At 45.9% G+C, this 14543-nt stretch overlaps 1 protein-coding gene across 3 annotated transcripts in view; it reads right to left on the bottom strand.

The window, feature by feature from the left end:
- The window catches only part of CYB5R4 (cytochrome b5 reductase 4), a 353527-nt gene that overhangs the window by 313779 nt on the left and 25205 nt on the right, over window positions 1–14543 (bottom strand). For all 3 annotated transcript variants that reach the window (XM_073626888.1, XM_073626886.1, XM_073626887.1), the window contains exon 2: window positions 9077–9230. In XM_073626888.1, the coding sequence (XP_073482989.1) occupies window positions 9077–9230 (154 nt within the window). The remainder of the gene's footprint in view (window positions 1–9076; window positions 9231–14543) is intronic.

The raw sequence follows: 14543 nt of genomic DNA, 5'->3' as shown, positions 1-14543 counted from the left end.
ATTGATATAGGCCATTGCTGTGGCATTGTCGGATTGGATCCTGACAGGACAATTCCGTAAACTGAACATTCAGGCCCTCAGGGCCAAGTGCTCTACCCGAATCTCTAGAATGTTAATGGGCAAGGTCATTTCTGATCTGGACCACTTCTCTTGGACAGTTGCCTGTTCCAGGACTGTTCCCCAACCTAAATAAAGGTTGGCATATGTTGTTACCACTTCCCAGGTAACTGTAGGAAGGATTTTCCCCTTTGCAGATTTTTGGTTATTAACCATAAACTGAGGCTCCAGCGCACCTTTGGAGTCAGACACATTGGGAAATCTAAAGCTTGGACCTTCTTGTTCCAAGCCGATAGGATACTGTTTTACAGCAGCCTCAAACGATACTGAGCATAAGGAACGGGCTCGAATGAAGCCACTATCTTTCCCAACAACTTCATACAAAGCCGAATAGAAGGATTCTTCTTTGCTTTCGACCACCTGAATCACTTCCTTTATGGCGCTGATCTTTGCCTGGGGCAAGAATACCCTTTTCTGGGTGTATCTACGATCAGACTCAAGTATTCTAGCCTCCTTCGTGGTTTTGAGGAAGATTTCTCTAGGTTGAGAATCCAACCTAGGTATTCCAGGTAGTTGAACATGGTGACCATACTTTGGTCTAAGCGGGCTACAGACTGGTCTATCAAGAGCAGATCGTCTAGGTAAACTATAATCGCTATACCTTGGGCCCTTAATCTGGCTAGAGGAGGAGCCAGAAGCTTTGTAAACACTTAAGGTGCAGTAGCTAGACCAAAAGCAGAGCTACAAACTGAAAATGAAGATTTTCTACCTTGAAAAGTGAATATTACTGGTGAGCTGGGAAATAGGCACATGGAGGTATGCATCCTTGATGTCAATTGACGCCAGAAGTTCTCCTCCATGTAGGATGGAGACAACTGATTGGATTGACTCCATTTGAAAAAAGAGCGGATATTCAGGAACCGGTTTAGATCTTTGAGATCCATAATGGGTTTGACATCTAGATTCGGTTTTGACACTGTGAAAAAAGTTTGAACAAAACCCCAACCCCTGCTCTTTCATGGGGACCACCATAATCACTTCTTTGCCAAAAGATGGTCCAATGCTTGAAAGAAAGACTTCTTTTTCTCTGGATCCTTGGGAACGTTGGATCTTAAAAAACGAGGAGACGGGAACTCTTGGAACTCCAGTTTGTACCCTGGAACTATTGAGGAAGTCTCCCATCTGTCTCAACGCTCTTCCTGCCAGACCCTTGAGAACTGCAGAAATATTCCCCCTACTCAAGCGAGGGTGGGCACCTCCTCATAAGGCGGCTTAAGGCCCCTTTCACACGAACGGACCGTTCAGGTCCGCCTGTCAGTTTTTTTGGCGGACCTGAACGGATGCTCCATGCAGGTCTATGGAGCGACGGATGTCAGCGGTTACCATGTCTGCGGACATCCGATTCGCTAAAATCAGACATATGGAGATACATTCACATCCGTCCTGGTGGATCAGATCGGATGAGATCTGATGAAAAACGGACATGCTGTCCGTTTTCGTCCGATCCCTCCATAGGAATCAGCGGCGCTCTGACAGGCCCCTCCCCGCTCAGTAAGCAGAGACGGACCGGTCATCCGCCAGCTCAGCGGAGATCAATGGAGAGATCTCCTGCTGAGCTGGCGGACAGAGCTGAGCGGATCCGCCTCGTGGGAATGAGGCCTTAGTATTTTGTAGGTTTCCTCCCCCAAGACTTTTTGTCCCTGGGGTTGACCCTGAGGATTACCTCTTGAACTTGACGGCGGAGGCCATCGTGACTGCCTGGAGGCTGATGCCCATGGCACTGGAGAAGTAGCTCGCTTAGCGAAAGGTGCTAGGCCTGAAGGACAGAATCTCTAATAGCGACTATTGTAAACATAAAGCTGCTAGTAGCTTTCTAGATCCTGGGTCTGCTGAACAGGATAACCTTGAGCACCTGTTTAATTGGTCTCTCATGGATTGACCAATTACTGTCAGCGCAGGCTGAAACACTCAACCTGGCAGAGAAAAAAGTGCTTTTTTTTAATAGAAAATTCCAACTTTTCATCCGTTGGATCCCTAAGCATTTGAGCATTGTTTGCGGGACAAGTCAAACTTTTATTCACAGAGGATTGAGCAGCGTCAGTTGCTGGTAGTGAATTTTTCCTCCATAGGATATAGTGTGAAAAAACTTTTTAGGAGGGAAAAAATGCTTATCTGGGTGATCCCACTCAGATACAAAAAGCTTTTCCAGCAATGAATGGACAGGAAAGGCAGCACAGCTTGAGGAGGCTTTAGCGAACCCAAACACTCAGTTAAGGGTAGCATAAATGTGGAGCGGACCATTCAGTAAGAAATTGCACCATCAATCTTACAGATAGTGAAGCTGACCCCCCCCCCCCCCACATCTGACCCCTCAGAAGAGGAGTCAGCCTAACCACGGTCCCCTGAGGGAATTAATCTTCTTCCGCTCCCAGTTCCTCAGTTTGAGGGTCCTGGGTAATGGAAGGGAACCTGTCACATTTTGGCCCAAACTGGGATGTGGGACAAAATGTGACAGGTTCCAATCCAATCATTGCTGAAGAAAAAGACCTCTTTAGTAATATAGACAGGGGCTACAGTGTTAAAAACAGTTGCAAGCATTTCATGGCCCCGATGCTCACTCTGACCAGCCACCCCCTCTCAGGGGGGGATGCCACTGCAGAGATGAGTAGGCTTTCCAGAGCTTGAGGGAGACCCTTTTAGCCCTTTTTTGGGGGGTGTTTCAACCCCCCTTCTGACTATAGCCCGATGCACAAATGCAGAGGTACTACCAGAAGAAATCGCATCCACTGCTTAAGCAATAGTCCAGCAACTGCCGCTGCTATTAACGCTCAGCCTGATGCTTTTAGTAAATGTGCCAAGGGAATGCCTGTGTCACCAACCTCTTACATGTCCCTTTTTGCTCGTGTCCCTCCAACATCTGCAACCAGCAAAAATGGAGCTTTTAAATATACTCCCGCGCTGGACGTTGCTGCACGCCAATGCTGCGCTAAGCCCCGCCCCTTCCGTCATATCGCGGCCCCTCTGTTTTCAAAAGAGGGTTTTCCCACGCGACGGCCTCCGATCCGACAGGATCGGCGTGTGTGTGAGGGGGATGACGAGGAGACCTGTGACAAGCCGCTGTGCAGGGGCGGTGAAAAAAACAGAGCAGCATCGCCGATCGTTTTGGCTTCCCCCTATCCAGGGAGAGCTTTGTCCAGGTGGGGGGTTTTTAGTGGAAAAAAATCCCCCCCCAATCTTACTGGAGGTCTGAGCTGCTTGCCGGAGAGAAGCCTGCTGCTTCTGCTGACACAACGTGATCTTTGAGGAAAGCATGACAAGGTACATGCTCTATACAGCCCCCAGTGGTGACTCTTAGGCATGACAATTTACTTTTTTTAAAGGAGACATTTCATAAGAACATTTAAAAATTCCTTAGAAACCGCCACTTACCTTTCTCGCCGTAGGAATTTCTGTGGTAAAACCAACAGACCCAATCTTTACCCCTCACAGTGGGCTCCATTACAAAACCTTCAGGAACCGGGTACCCACACTCCTGAACCCATAAAGCACCCCGCCAGTAAAAACTTTATGGCTGAAAACACCAAAGCACTGGATCCCAGGGTCCAGCGCTCTAAAAAGAGAAGCGTTATGGGCTAAACCTTGTTTCTTCCGCCACAAGGCCCGGGCACCATTCAATTCGGCTTGAAAAGACACTTTGAATGGATCTGGCTGCATAGCTAGCCCCAGCAAGGATTGCTCCAGTGCAGCTCAGCACAGCACATCTTTACTCGTAACCAACACCTTAGACACTGGCGAAAAAACTGAGGTACTCCCAGTAGTGGGAGGGGTTATATAGGGAGGCAACTTCCTGTTTAGGGTGTGCCAGTGTCCATCACCTGAAGGTGGCCTATAACCACATAGTAATTACTATGGCACTGTGTCCTGTGATGTTCGATTAAGAAAGAAGAGATCATCAGGTCAGTGTGAAGCAATACACTGGACATAATAGTACAGGGCTGCTTTCACACTGATGTGCTATGGTTTACCCACACCACGGGTGCAGTTTATCTGCAGCTTTCCTGCAGGTTTGCTGTACTTGGCAAGCAGCTTTCCTGTGGGTTTGGTGCACCTTCTGAAAGTGCACCATACCTGCAGGTAAACTGCAGCACATCAGTGTGAAAGCAGCCTTATAGGGGGCTCAGAACAGTAAGGGTTCATTTACATTTGCAGTTTGGGGAGGTGGTAAAACCTCATAGTTAAGACGTGTTTTATCATTCCCGCCCCAACCGCATCCCTTTTAGCTGCAGTGGCCAGGGGTGTACACATGCCGCAGTATACACCATGTCATGGTGAAGTGAATGAGGCCAACCTGCAACTTGTGCAGTACAGCAAACAAGGGGTTAAATGAGGCAGCGTTGTGTTGCTTTCTCACTGCCTGCTTTAACCCCTTGGACCCCGCAGAAGCGTGCAGTTGTGGGGTGCTTGCAGAGTGGCCCCGTTTGCTTGAATGGGTCATGATTGACAGCAAACGCAACAATCATTTGCAATTGTCACCAAAAGCAACAGGGGGCTTAAATCATGCTGCGGCATGTGTACACCCTCCGCAGCTAAAGGGGGTAGGGATTGGGGCGACGCAACCACAGGGTTTTAACACCCCCCCACCAACTGTACGTGTGAACAAGCATAAATGGTGCCACTGCCAAATGCAACTAAAGGCTCATTAACAAGTGCAGCAGGCACTGCTGCTCCTCTGAAAAACGATCTGAGTGTGTTTGACAGGTAATGAGGAGGCAATATGTTGCCTCTTTCCCAACTGATTTAAACCCTTGATTGCCATGCAATGCACGTGATTGCGACACAGTAGTGCTGCAATTAGAGGTTTAAATCAGGTGTGAGGAGGAGACACTGTGCCCGGTGATCTTTGACTTCCCCCATGTTGCTCAGGTAGATCTCCACCCCTTTAAGGTTGCCTACCCCTGCCCTAGTGGTTCCTAACTCCCCTTTCTATATCAAGAGAGCAGACAAGGAAAGGAGCATCCACCAACCCCATAACCTGCATTCCACAGAGACAATAAATATTCCAGCTCTAGGGCTGACCTCTTTTGTGAGAGTGTCCAAATTCTCCTATGTGGAGAGCTGGGCAGCTCGGTGTACCGATAAGAGCAGAGCAACTTTCTCCCTCTGCCCAGCGCTCCATGTGCAACAGACTGCTGACAAGACCACTCCCAGCTCGAGTGCCAGCAGCTCTTTCCGATTTCTGCTGCTGGAAATATTGCAAAAAAATAAAATAAAAAATAAATACATGGGACTTTCCCGGTACCACCTAACAGCAACACAACATATTTGAAAATGTCACCAAAAATCAAACAATAAAATACTGTACACTAATGAAACCACTCAAACTAAATGTCCCATAGCATGTAACAGAAGCCTCTGCTGACTGTTCTTTTTAGTTTTCATAATATCATATATAGTTTGCTTCAGCTTCTCACATAAACTTGAATATGGAGGAGTCAAAACTCAACATGTTTCATGGAAAGCTTCATCAGGCATTTAGAAGCACTGACATCAAAATGATATACATTAAATGGCATGAGAGTCAAAACACAGATCAATTTTGCAGTTTAAATCAAGAAGGAAGGCATCTCATTTGCCAGTGGGAGCTGATCAGCCTAGCAAGTTTTGCCTATTGCTTGTCCGAAACCGCCCACTTGATTTACACTGCTAGATGGATCTGTGGTTTGACTACTGTGGCATATACTAACACAGTGCTCAGCATAAATGAGTACACCCCAACAGATTTGTCAGATAACCTTTACTTTCAATTCAGAGTCAACATTTTCTATGGGACACTATACTACCAAATACTCCCACAAATGTGGGCCATTGATTGCAACCAAGTTTTTTTTTTTTACACACACAAAAGTATTTTTCCTAACAAATAAATTCAAGAACATGTTGAAAAAAATGAATACACCCTAATGAAAGTCTTAGGAGCAAAGCTAAATTTTAAACAACAAAATCCTAATTAACAAGAATTCAACTACAGGTGAGTCCAATTATCCATTAAACAGGTGCCCAGCAGACAGTTGATTATAAAAAGGGAGTTACTTAACAAACAAAACCCGTTCTCATTTCATGCTGTCAGCAATGGTACCACATGGAAGAGATATGTCACAAGGCCTGAGAAAGAAAATACTCTCTTTACACAAGATGGAGTCTACAAGAAGATTAGCAAAGCTTTACTTATCAGTCAGAATACTGTAGTAAAAGCGATACAAAAATTTAACAAACATGGAACTACAACCATCTCCCAGAGATGTCCAGGCCGTCCACAGAAGTTAACACCTCGTCAGGAGCATCCTCTAATGAAAAGGGTAGAAGAAAATCACCATGCAAGTTCACTGCAGTAAGCTAAAGGAGAAAGCCAAACCGGGATGATTGTTTCCCGTGACACAATACAGCGTACACTGTATAAGAATGATATGCATGGGTGTCGTTGACGAAGGAAGCCTCTCCTAAAGCCCATGCACAAAAAAAAAAAAAAAAAACACCTTGAATTTGCCAGGGCCCAGCTGAAAAAGTAGAATACTACTGGGACTCTACTCTGGAGTGATGAGACCAAGATAAATGTTTTTGGAACTGATGGCCTCAAAACTGTTTGGTGTCCGAAAGGTGAGGAGTACAAAGAAAAATGCATGGTGCCTACAGTGAAACGTGGTGGCAGTGCCTTTCTGTGGGGCAGCATGAATGTTGCTGGTGTCAGGGAGCTGCATTTCATTGATGGTATTATGAATTCACAGATGTACTGCTCTATTGCAAGAGAAGATGCTACCATCATTCCGCGCACTTGGTCGTCGTGCACGTTTCCAATATGACAATGATCCAAAACACACATCTAGGCCAATGTTGCATTTCTGAAATAGAACAGGGTGAAAGTGATTCAGTGGCCAAGTATGTCCTAATCTGAACCCAAGCGAACACCTATGGGGAATATTGAAGAGACAAGTTGAGCATCACTCTCCATCCAGCATCCAGGCTTTAAAAGAGGTTGTTCGTGAAGAATGGAAAAAGATAGATGTTGCAATATGTCACCAACTTGTTCATTCCATTCCTAGAAGACTTGGTGCTGTCCTTTCAAATCATGGAGGTCATACAAAATATTACATGTAATAGTTTTTGTTGTGGGGTATGTTCATTTTTGCATCGACTAATTTGAGTAAAACTGAAGATTTTGTAATCTAAGTTATATTATTAACCTTACTTTTATGTAATGGAGCTAAACAAATATTCTATAAAACTCAGTTTTGTCAAAATTGTTCTTGTGTTTATTGAGATGTTGATTAAAATCTTACTTTTCAAAAGGGGTGTACGCATTTATGCTGAGATGATGAGAGAGAGAGAGATTTGACATTTTGATGTCTGCCTCTTACTCCTAATTAAGCACGCAACGCTGGCTGAGAAAGAAACATTTATGCTTTGAAACATGTCCGGTGTTTGAGTGTGGTGCATAACAGCATAGGCGGGCAGCTCTCTGTTCCAGGCTTTAGTCCCCAGCGGTGGGACTTTCCTTCCGTGTCAGTAGTGTTACATCTACCTGGTTCCAGTCCCCAGTGGCGGTTCAATCCGTCTGTACCGACAGTGTTAAATCAATCACGGTCCACCGTCTCCCCAGCCTGTGACCAAGGCAGAGATCCCTGGTTGCTTGCTCCTAGTCCAGCGTTCCAGACAACCTTTCATGCTCAAGCACCTGCTAGTTGCCTTGTAAGTGTAATTTTATTGGTTTGATAAAACCTTTTTAACTTACTATACTATGGGGGTGTGTGCTCCTCTCTCTCTTTCTTTTTTCAGTTTTGCAGTGATAACCTACACAGCTTGGAAGCAGCACCTCTGCGGTTTATACAGTCTTTTAGACTGTTTTCTACTTCGGGGCTACCTGCTCTATCAGTAATTTGTTATCATATTTATTATTGTTTATTATCAATCAACTTATCCATTGCTTGATTGTCAATGGGAACCTATTCAGTTTTTCGGTACATATTGACCTTTATATACATGGTCATTGTCTTATTAGCTTGGATTGTTCAATTAATGTATGTCTGTGATGAACTCTGTGGCTCATTACTGACCATCAGGTGCAGTGAGACATCACTCTGAAGGTGAGTGCAGTGAGACTAACGGGCTGTTCTGTTGGCCTTTTCTGTCCTTTGGCTTTTACATGATCCTATTAGGACTGCGGTCTATAAAAGAGAGGGGCGGTTTGTCATGCTCATAGGGTGCTCAAGAATTTAAAGTAAGTGGAAATAACTGCTGCCATTCAAGCCGGGAGGGGGCATGTGAGCAGGGAGGGGACTCAAACCTATGATTAAGCTTCAAGGGGTGGAGCTAAAACACATTGGAAGCGTGGCCAGGCTGAAGTCTGGGCTGAGGCTGCCATTCATCACACTTCACACACATGGGTCTGCTTCATGATGTGCGGCTTTTGTATCTATTACTTTGACATTTCAGCGGGGAGGGTGTCAGCCGCAACCTGACCACACAAACATGGATCTGCTTTCATGCTTGGTGTGGTCAGTTTGAAAAACGAACCAAGGGGAACTGGCATGCTCACCAGGTATTTAGCAACTATGTGCAAATTAAAACATTACAGGCTAAGTTTAGTAAAAAGCATGTAAATAATCCAACACATAGAATCTGAATTATTAGGGCAACACACTTTAACAACGAAGAAATGGTGGGTTGAAGCCAGTGAATAAAGTTCTGTAACTTCCAGTGCTCCATTAAATGTAATTTTTCATACTCCACTCTAAAATTCTCTTACCTATTGCTATCTTTTTTTTTCCCAATCTTTTGGCTGCTGAAAGCTTCTGATCAACAGCAACTTTTCAAATTTATCTGAATGTAATCTTTAAAACCATAGATAATGTAGTGTAACTGGAGTCTATCACCATCAACATCTCTATTACGCTAAAAGCTCTGAAACATTTACTGATGTGCTTTAAGATTTTCTTGTACAAGCAATTACACTGCAGCCACTTACCTCTAATACATATCCAGCAATCAGCCTTTTTATTGTGTTTTGCAAGTTCCTCTTCTGTCACCTCGATTATTCTTCCACTGAGGCCTGTTAAATCTTTGCTGCTACTTTTGACTCTAATCCAGTCCATCAGACTTCTTCCAGGCTTCAGTGGTGTCTGAAAATATATTAAATTTATAAATAATAAAATAGTTATACAGTCCATGACTACTAATTATACTATTTGGCTATCCGTAGGAAAGCTCACAACTGCATCACTGTTGAAAACTAAGTATTATTAAAGTGAAACTAACCAGAAATTATAACCACAGGATCTCAATTATACAGTATGCCCAGTGTATACAAATCAAACCCTTTTCACTTAATTCATGGCAAAAGTAATCATGATTGGAATCTACAACTGCTGCAGTTCTGTTTTTTTAGTCACCTTTCCTGATTAGGCAATGAAAAGTCTGTAATATACTAAAAAAAAGCATGGTCAGAGTTAATGCAGCAAAAGGAAGCCACTGCACCCCGGGGGGGGGGGGGGGTTCACTAATATTTGTGTTTACTGTGCAGCACGTCCACAAGCATAGCGGTGACAGTCTCCACTAGGACTGCTCCACTAACGCATTTCTCTCAATAGGGCTTAGTCGTAGGGATTATTCCTTCATTTATGCAGGTTACCTCAGAAAAATAGATCATTCAGTCCGATAGTGCCAAAAATACATTGCTGGGTGTCGAAATACCTTGTGTTCCAGCACTTGACACCTTGGCACTTTGCATTCAGTGGCTCCCACCTGCATGCAATGAGAACGCTCTGCATGTGGGGCCTTTTCATTACTGGCCAGATTATAGCAATCAGCAGGCTACAGTTTGAGGGCCATTGTCTTCTAATCCCCTTATTTATTTAGATCACTAACAAGCACTAACAATTGAGCAGTGCTTGTTGGCATGATCTCTTTTCAATGTTTTCACATGAATAAACATGGCATAGCAATTAGTATTTTTTCCAAGAATTAAAAACGACAAACAACAAATCACATCAGCATGAACATTATTTCCTAGCATAAACAAATACTTTCATTTTGTTTGCATTATTTATTATGTTGCTTTAAACAAAAAGTTACAAAAGAAAAGTTACACAATAAAACATTGCATAAAACGGGTTAAAGAAGAAGCTAGCTGTGCCGATAATGGAAAAGTACAGTATAACACCAAATCAGGAGCTAGTAATGAATGACGAAATGAAAAAGAATAAAGGAACAAAACAACTGCATTTTTCTAAGCTGTAAAACTGAAGTCACAGAGTTGCTATGCAGGTATAATGATACACTTACAGGTGAATGCTCAAATGTCCCCTTTCTAAATTACACCTGAAAAGCACTTTTGCTAAATTGAGCCTCCAGTGCATAGCCTCTTAGACCCTTTTCACACAGGCTTGCCCGTTTACGGACTCCGCTTTGCTCAGCAGGGATCGATCCGCTGATCCCTGCTGAGCAGGTGAATGACAGGTCCATCTCCGCTCACTGTGCGGAAACAGACTTGTCAGAGCCCAGCTGTCCTTTATGGAGATAGGATGAAAACGGACCGCCTGTCTGTTTTCATCAAATCCTATCCGATTTTCCAGACAGATGGAATATAGGGTTTCCATCCGTCTGGATTTCACAGACGGGATCGGATACCGGCGAATGTCAGCAGACATGTCACCGCTGACATCCACCGCTTCATAGAGGTGCATGGAGCGTCCGATCAGATCCACCTGAAAAATTGACAGGCGGACCTGAACGGAGCACCCGTGTGAAAGGGGCCTTACTGAACAATGGCCATCCGTAAGTTTCACATTCTTTAAATTTTTCAGCACCCTATGAGCAATTTTCCAGCAAAAAGAACACTTGGACAACTAATTTCTTTGCACTGCAGACCCAAAAGAAAAGCTGCACAGTATAAAGTTGTACACCTGCAACAATCTCACGGCTAACATTTCTAGTCAGGCTGGGTTCACACTATTGTGAATTGGATGTGGGTTCACACATCTCCGGGGCGACCGCAGAGCGCACAGCAGGAGAGTCCTGTGTGTTTTTGGCTCCGTTCAAAACCCAAATTCAGCCAAAAATTCAGACCTGAAATGGTGAATGGGGATGCACCGGACCCCCTGCTGTGCCCGGCACATAGTGTAAACCCAGCCTAAAGAACAAGAAGGCATACAAAAAGCCCTACAAAAATATTCGGTTGGCTATAAATAATGGGCACACTGGAAGCACAATTCTGCTCCCTTGATTCTTCAGGAAAGAAGTTTGGCCCACAAAAATAAGATTTTTCTACTTGCCATAAAATCTTTTTCTTGAAGTCTATTGAAGGACACAGAAACAGTCAGTCGGGTTATACTGCTGCCTACAGGAGTTTGGGGCAACGGAAAACATATTGCACTAAAGTGGTTGTAAAACCTTAAGGCTTTTTACCTTAACCTCTTGGTGCTGGCCACACGCAAGTATGCGGCCTCTTGGCGGGTGGGCCTAGGCGCCAAGAAGCCACATATTTGCGTGCATTAGTGCAAAAACAGCTGTGTTGAGAACACACCCCCTGCACACTCTGGGGACAGTTACCGGCAGCTAACAGAAAGCTACTTGCGATTGGGAGCTTTCCGATCATGTGACGACGTGACAGCCAATCACAGTGGTCACATGATCATAAACCCCAGGAGGAGTCGGCTCCAAGTGGTTAATGCATTCTATGCATTAAAGTAAAAGCCTTCTGTGCTGCATGTGTCTCTCCTCACCCCTAGTGGTGTGTAATGAGCCTTTGAGGGAAGCCCTGGCAATTAGGTTGCATGGTGCCACAGCAGCCAATGTCAAGATTGAATAAGTGTCTAAAAAATGTATAGTATAATGTATAGAAGTTATCCACGTACAAATAGTACCCCTTCCGGAACAAGGGAGACACAGGGGGGGGTGGGGGTGGTACACTCTACTTCATTGTCCTTTCCCTCAAACTCTGGGTTCACAACTCCGACGAATGCGGCTCGCAGCAAGGGTTCAGTGCATCCTTGTTCTCTGTTTCAGGGACGAATTTTTGACTGAATTCGGCCCTGAAACGGAGCCAAAAACGCACAACAGCCACAGCGGAGATATGTGAACCGGCTCCTTAGAGAGCCGGTCACAATCTCCTCTCATGTGAATTGGATGCGGGGAGACCCGCATCCAATTCGCATAGGTGTGAACCAAGTCTTAAATTGTATGTATAGCCTGTCGCCCTCTCACAAAGCTTATACATTTTGACCCCAGATCTGGCACGCTTGCTGGGGAGATATTGCTTGAATGCAAGGCGGCAAGTGAAATGCATGAGAAGCAATTTATGAGGGACTGAATTTTGTAGAGCCGATCATATTCAGGGTCACCCTGAGGACAACAGAGTGTATTATCACTAAAATGCATGAAACACATTATTATCTTATATCATTTCCTGGCCACTGCAGCAGAGAACAAGGGCATTGGGTGAATCGGGTCTGTGAACCAATATGACCGCAACTCACTCTTTTTTGTAATGCCCGTGTTGAGGGTTAGGCGCAAAACAATTTTACAATCAGAACCCGTGACAGGTTTCCACGCAATTGTCTGTCAAGAGTTACATTTGGGTGGGCAGTGATGTATTCTTGTGCGTATAGATTGCATTGGTTCACAATCGATTGATTTCAAATCTTCCGTGAAAAGCAGCTCAAAAAAAAAAAAAAATCAAGGGGAGTTGTTAAATTTGCTGTTTCCACCAGAATTCCAGGTTGTGCATTGAATGGGGGAGTAATGTGTGCTGCTGAATCTGTGGGCTGCCAAGCAGGATTTGCAAGCACCTCTGGAAGGACACTATGGGCTCTACGGGCCAGTGTTCAAATTCTTGGTGGCTGAGAGACGCTACTAGTGCTGGCCACCTCACCAGCTTGTACTGCACCTCTGGGACTCGCCACGTCACCACGTGATACTGCAGTGCTGGTGTGTCAGGATGTACTAGGCCACTGGTGCCTGCCAGTCCTTCAAAAAGGTAGTGCAGCACTACTACTGGCACCCTGCTGCATAGAAGTCATGCGTTCCTAGCACTTCAGCTACTTGGGAATGGGTACACCTGCACTTAGTAGGGACCTCTTCTCCATCGTCAGCTACTAGGGATGAGCTGGAACATTGGGTGTTCACCGAACAGCGAACAATATGCGGTGTTCGCTGCAAATTTGAAAGCTGCCGGAAAACACCATTAAAGTCTATGGGACACTAACATGAAAAATCAAAAGTGCTAATTTTAAAGGCTAATGCCGCGTACACACGGTCGGACTTTCCGGCATACTTGGTCCGGCGGACCAGAGTGTGCCGGACAATCCGCCCGTGTGTGGGCGGCGGCGGACTTTTCCGGCGGACTTCTTCCCAAAAGCCCGCCGGACCTAGATTTTAAACATGTTTGAAATCTTTCCGTCGGACTCAGTTTCGGGCGGAAAGTCCGCTCGTGTGTGTGCTGGTCCGACGGAAAGCCCGCTCGTGTGTAGGCTGGTCCGACAGACCAAATACGACACGAGGGGATGGTATTGCATCTCGCGCTCGCTGCAATAGGAAAAACAAATCTTCCTATTGCGGCGAGCGCGGGGCATACCAGGCCCTTAGGTCTGGTATGGATTATAAAGGGGAACCCCGCTACGCCGAAAAAACGGCGTGGGGTCCCCCTAAAATCCATACCAGACCCCGATCCGAGCACGCAGCCTGGCCGGTCAGGAAAGGGGGTGGGGACGAGCGAGCGCCCCCCCCCTCCTGAACCGTACCAGGCCGCATGCCCTCAACATGGGGGGTGGGTGCTTTGGGGGAGGGGGGCGCCCTGCGCCCCCCCCCCCCCCCCAAAGCACCTTGTCCCCATGTTGATGAGGACAAGGGCCTCTTCCCGACAACCCTGGCCGTTGGTTGTCGGGGTCTGCGGGCGGGGGCTTATCGGAATCTGGGAGCCCCCTTTAATAAGGGGGCCCCCAGATCCCGGCCCCCCCACCCTATGTAAATGAGTATGGGGTACATGGTACCCCTACCCATTTACCTAGGAAAAAAGTGTAAGTAATAAAACACACTACACAGGTTTTTAAAATATTTTATTAAACAGCTCCGGGGGGGGGATCTTCCTCCGGCTTCGGGGGTCTTCTTCCGGCTTCGGGGGTCCCTCCGCTTCATCTTCTCCCGGCGTCCGGTTGGTTCTTCTCCGCTCTCCGGCCTCTTCTCCCGGTGTCGCAGGTCTTCGGCCGGCCCCTCCGCTCTCTTCATGTAGCTCTATTGCGAGCGGAGGTCCGGACTTCTGGGCTTCTTGGCTTCTTGGCTTCTCTTCTCTTCTCTTCCCCCAGATGTTGACACGACGCTCTCTCCGGCTGGACTGGTCTCTGAGGGCTGCGTTGTGACTTATATAGGCGGAGACCCCGCCCCCATATGATGTCACAGTCCCTGGGCATGCTGGGACTGTGACGTTTTAGGGGGCGTGG

This window comes from Aquarana catesbeiana, linkage group LG04 (genome assembly GCF_042186555.1).
Source record: "Aquarana catesbeiana isolate 2022-GZ linkage group LG04, ASM4218655v1, whole genome shotgun sequence".
Taxonomy (NCBI): domain Eukaryota; kingdom Metazoa; phylum Chordata; class Amphibia; order Anura; family Ranidae; genus Aquarana; species Aquarana catesbeiana.
Note: the sequence above shows the minus strand (reverse complement) of the source record. Positions and strands in the feature narration are given on the sequence as shown.